The sequence below is a fragment of the Numenius arquata genome, unplaced genomic scaffold (genome assembly GCF_964106895.1).
Source record: "Numenius arquata unplaced genomic scaffold, bNumArq3.hap1.1 HAP1_SCAFFOLD_45, whole genome shotgun sequence".
Lineage (NCBI taxonomy): Eukaryota > Metazoa > Chordata > Aves > Charadriiformes > Scolopacidae > Numenius > Numenius arquata.
In genome coordinates, this window is record NW_027415589.1 from 647,854 (window position 1) to 652,495 (window position 4,642).

Genomic DNA, 4,642 nt, shown 5'->3' on the forward strand with positions numbered 1-4,642 from the left:
CTTGGACCACCTCTGGCACCTCAAATGCCACCTGTGGTTTGCATGGGTACAGGAGGTAGAGGAGATTCCTCCCTTTCACTGCCTGGGTGTCCTGTCTCACAGTGACCTCAAGAAGAGGTCATTCTTGGACCTAACTCTGTCTCTGAGAGGGGAAATGCCACTGCTGGAAAGAAGTGTCTCTCCCCAGCGGAAGGAACAAACATCATTAATGACTTCAGTTGGTTTCAGAGTCAGTTGCCCTGGAGCCCCAGGGACATCTCTGAGGGAGCCCAGAGGGGCCAGAGGAAGCGCTGCCTTGGGCTGTTGCTCTGCTGCTGAGCTGGGCCGGGCTCCTGGGATGGAGGGAGCTCCTGGCCATGGGGCAGCGCGGCAGAGAGACAGCTCTGCCCAGGAGCAGCTCCTCTGCCAAGCGCAGCAGGGCTGAGGGCACTGCCTGCAGGCACCGAGGGGAGACAAGAGATGTGAGAGAGAGGTAAAGGCAGGCTGGGGTGGTGAGTGAGAGCTCACCAGGGGGAGAAATCTTCCCAGGCTTTGACACGGTAAGTCTCTGGCTGCAGGGCAATGCAGCTGAGTTCCTGGAAGCGTCTCCTAGACCTGGCACATGCCACGACCGATAGGACCTGTCGGGAAGGTTCTGCTGGGTTTTCTGGTGTGGAGGAGGAGGACATGCTTCAGAGAAGGCCTTGGGGCATCAGAGGCGTGAAGCCGGGTGTGCAAACAGGGCTGCCCAGGGCTGTCCATCAGAGCGGGGACCCTACACCCCAGGGCACTGTGTGCTGGGAAGGGATTCTGCTGCTGCCAGGGTCAGCTGTAGCCTGCCCGGGGAGTGTGGGGAGAAGCTGTGGGTGGAAGGAGTGACCACCACAACGGTAGGGTAGGGACGAGCAGGTGAGGGCACGGTGCCTCTGCTGTCAAGAGAGTGCTGCATGGGTCAGGGCTTCTCAGGGGTTAAGCTCTTCCTCGTGACATTTCTAAGGGGACTTCTCAGGAAGCACATTCACTCAGCAGCATCTTCCCCTTTGCAGCCGCATCAGGTTTTGTGTGATCTGCTCTTTAGCCCCTGCACACGCAGAGATGCCCCTGGGAGGTGTTTGCAGGCAGAGGTGGGCGCCCAGCGGGTGGGATGGGGTTTGTGAGCACTGGCAGGAGTTGAGCTGGGGACAGGGAGACGGCTCCTGGCAGCAGAGACATGGGCAGGGAGTGAGAGGGAGCTGCTGCCAGAAAGGCTGGGGAAGGGGATGTGGGCACCTCCCTGCTGTCCCTGCAGCACAGACACCTTCCCCTGAGCAGCTCCTCCCTGGTCTCCTTTCCCAGCCCAGGCAGAGCCTCTGTCCTCAGGCCCATGGGGTCTTGGCTGCGCATCACCCCTGCAGCAGCCAGAGCCCAGGAAAGGGCAAACCCCTGATTTCCATCTTGTTTGTGTGTCCCTCCTCCCTTGGCCAGGAGCATTGTGGCGTTTCACTGCCGTCCCCTCCTGCCTGTGCTGCCCTGGTTCTCACCATTGGCTTTCCTGAGTCAGTGCCGGGGGTGGGGGTCGGGGGCGGCAGATTCAGCTCCTGTTCAGACTCCCATCCTTTGGGTCCTGCTCTACAGACGTGTCTAGGGGAGAAACGTGCCCAAGTCTCCTCCAGGCCAGCTCAGGACATTCAGCTTTTTCCCTGGGGTGTCCTGTGGGGCTGCAGGGTGCCCTCCAGAAGTATCTCTGTGCTGCCCAGGATGCCCATGGAGAAGACATCTGGGTGCTGAGGCCGTGGAAATGCTGCTGGGCAGCGTTAGATGGGCCACTGCAGTGATCCCTCTGTGTCCCAGTCCGGGAGGGGAGAGATGAGAAAGGGCGAGGAGTCTGTGAATCTGCTCTTTGAACCTGGATTCCTCTGCTCTCTGCAGTGTCCTCTTTCTTTTTAGGGGGACATCGGAGTGTGACCCTCCTCCAGGTCCAAGCTGCCAACACAGGGCAGCTGAGAACAGGACCGATGGGCAGAGCAGCTCTCCTCTCTCTGCACTAAGGGACAGTCCCTTTGCTGCTCGGGACCCACAGGATTTCACTTGGAGTGCATTAGAAATGTGAGGGATTTCAAGCATCCAAACCCACTCCTAAACGTGGCAGGTGAATCTAGAACACATTAAACAAAACAAAATCCCCTCAGCTCAGTTCTGCAGCTGGGAAAATTGCAGAGAACAGAGACAAAAAGTTCTTTGATGTCTCACAAGTACATTTAATTTGAGATCACCCTGCGGCACAGCCAGAAGGACTCCTCAGTTTCCCATTCCGGAGTCCCTGCTCCCAATGGCACCCTCATCCAGCAAAAGCCAGGGCTCAAGTGAGGGAGCTGCAGAGAGGTCTTCCTGAAAAGAGAGAGCCTGAGTGGGGGGTAGCAATGAGACATGCAATCAGTTTTGCTAAGAGAAGTCAGGGTGAACTTTGTACTGCCTTTTCCTTCTCAACAGATAACCACAGCCAGTGGTAGCAAATGCCCAACAGCAGCTCCATCACCCAGTTCCTCCTCCTGGCATTCACAGACACACGGGAGCTGCAGCTCTTGAACTTCAGGCTCTTCCTGGGCATCTACCTGGCTGCCCTCCTGGGAAACGCACTCATCATCACCGCCATCGCCTGTGACCACCGCCTCCACACCCCCATGTACTTCTTCCTCCTCAACCTCTCCGTTCTTGACCTGGGCTCCATCTCCACCACTGTCCCTAAATCCATGGCCAATTCCCTGTGGGATACCAGGGCCATCTCCTACTGGGGGTGTGCTGCCCAGATATTTCTTTTTCTCTTTTTGATGTCATCAGAATATTTTCTTCTCACTGTCATGTCCTACGACCGCTACGTTGCCATCTGCCAACCTCTGCACTACGGGACCCTCCTGGGCAGCAGAGCTTGTGTCCACATGGCAGCAGCTGCCTGGGGCAGTGGGTTTCTCAATGCTCTCCTGCACACGGCCAATACATTTTCCCTACCCCTCTGCCAGGGCAATGTCCTGGACCAGTTCTTCTGTGAAATCCCCCAGATCCTCAAGCTCTCCTGCTCACACTCCTACCTCAGGGAAGTTGGGCTTCTTGTGGTCAGTGCCTGTTTAGCATTTGGGTGTTTCATTTCCATTGTGGTGTCCTATGTGCAGATCTTCAGGGCCGTGCTGAGGATCCCCTCTGAGCAGGGACGGCACAAAGCCTTTTCCATGTGCCTCCCTCACCTGGCCGTGGTCTCCCTGTTTCTCAGCACTGGCATGTTTGCCCACCTGAAGCCCCCCTCCATCTCCTCCGAAGTTCTAGACCTGGTGGTGGCTGTTCTGTACTCGGTGGTGCCTCCAGCAGTGAACCCCCTCATCTACAGCATGAGGAACCAGGAGCTCAAAGGTGCAGTGTGGAAACTGATGACCAGATGATTTTCTGAAACAATAAGCTGTTTTCTTCTACAAATCACTGTTAATGTAACTCATTATATGTCAAGCTCATGTACTGTAGTTTATGTTAGTTTTAATTCTGTGTTTAGGCCTTTGTTTGGCTTTTGTTGGTTTTTTTTTTTGCTTTAATTTGTATAATGTTTTCTACCAAAAAACCCAACTTGTTTTGCTGTTTCGAATTATGTATTTTTCCAAATTTGTGAAATCTACATACTGTATAAATGAGGACCTGCTCTCTCTGTGTATTAAAATAAAATATAAAACCATCCAGCGACCTGTTGCCCGAAATCCTTCTTCTCAGGCTTTCTCTGGAGCTGCAGGGCAATGCCTCTGAGCAGAGGTGGAGGGGAAAGAGTCTGAGCACAGCAGCTCTGTCAGCGAGCACCAACCTTGGTCTTTTCCAACTTGTGCTCTTTCCACTCCCACGCTCTCCTTCTGAGCCCTTGCCTTGCTATGGAGCCCGAGTGCTCTGGCAGCTCATCCTCCTGCTGTGGGGCAGCCCTGGACCACAGGTCGGGACAGGCACTGGGCAATTCCCTTCCAGAACTCCCTAACAGCACTACCCACACAAACCAAAAAACAAAGAAACCAAACACCAAAACCGAAACCGAAACCACACAAAACAAACACCCACAACCACACAGCACACCCACCCACAAACAGACACAACCCAACAATCTTGGGCACTAGAGCATGCCCTGAAGTGCCATGTCTACACGTTCCTTAAATCCCTCTAGGGATGGTGACTCCACCACCTCCCTGGGCAGGCCGTTCCAGTGCATGACCACTCTCTCACTCAAGTAATTCTTCCTAATATCTAATCTAAAACTCCCCTGCCGCAACTTCAGACCATTCCCTCTGGTCCTGCCATTATTCCCTTGGGAGAAGAGGCCAACACCCACCTCTCTACACCCTCCTTTCAGGGAGTTGTAGAGGGCAATGAGGTCTCCCCTCAGCCTCCTCTTCTCCAAACTAAACATGCCCAGTTCCCTCAGCCTCTGCTCGTATGACTTGTTCTCCAGACCCCTCACCAGCTTGGTGGCTCTCCTCTGGACACGCTCCAGCAGCTCAGTGTCCTTCCTGTAGTGAGGGGCCCAGAACTGAACACAGCCCTCGAGGTGAGGCCTCACCAGTGCCCAGTACAGAGGCACCATCACTGCCCTGCTCCTGCTGGCCACGCTGTTCCTGATACAGGCCAGGATGCCGTTGGCCTTCTTGGCCACCTGGGCACACTG

General features: G+C 55.0%; 1 protein-coding gene across 1 annotated transcript; it reads left to right on the forward strand.

Moving 5' to 3' along the window:
* The first annotated feature begins 2,471 nt into the window (after positions 1-2,471).
* LOC141478868 (olfactory receptor 14J1-like) lies at positions 2,472-3,389 on the forward strand. Its single transcript, XM_074167811.1, has one exon. It carries the CDS (start codon positions 2,472-2,474, stop codon positions 3,387-3,389), a length of 918 nt encoding a protein of 305 aa, XP_074023912.1.
* Positions 3,390-4,642: the final 1,253 nt, after the last annotated feature.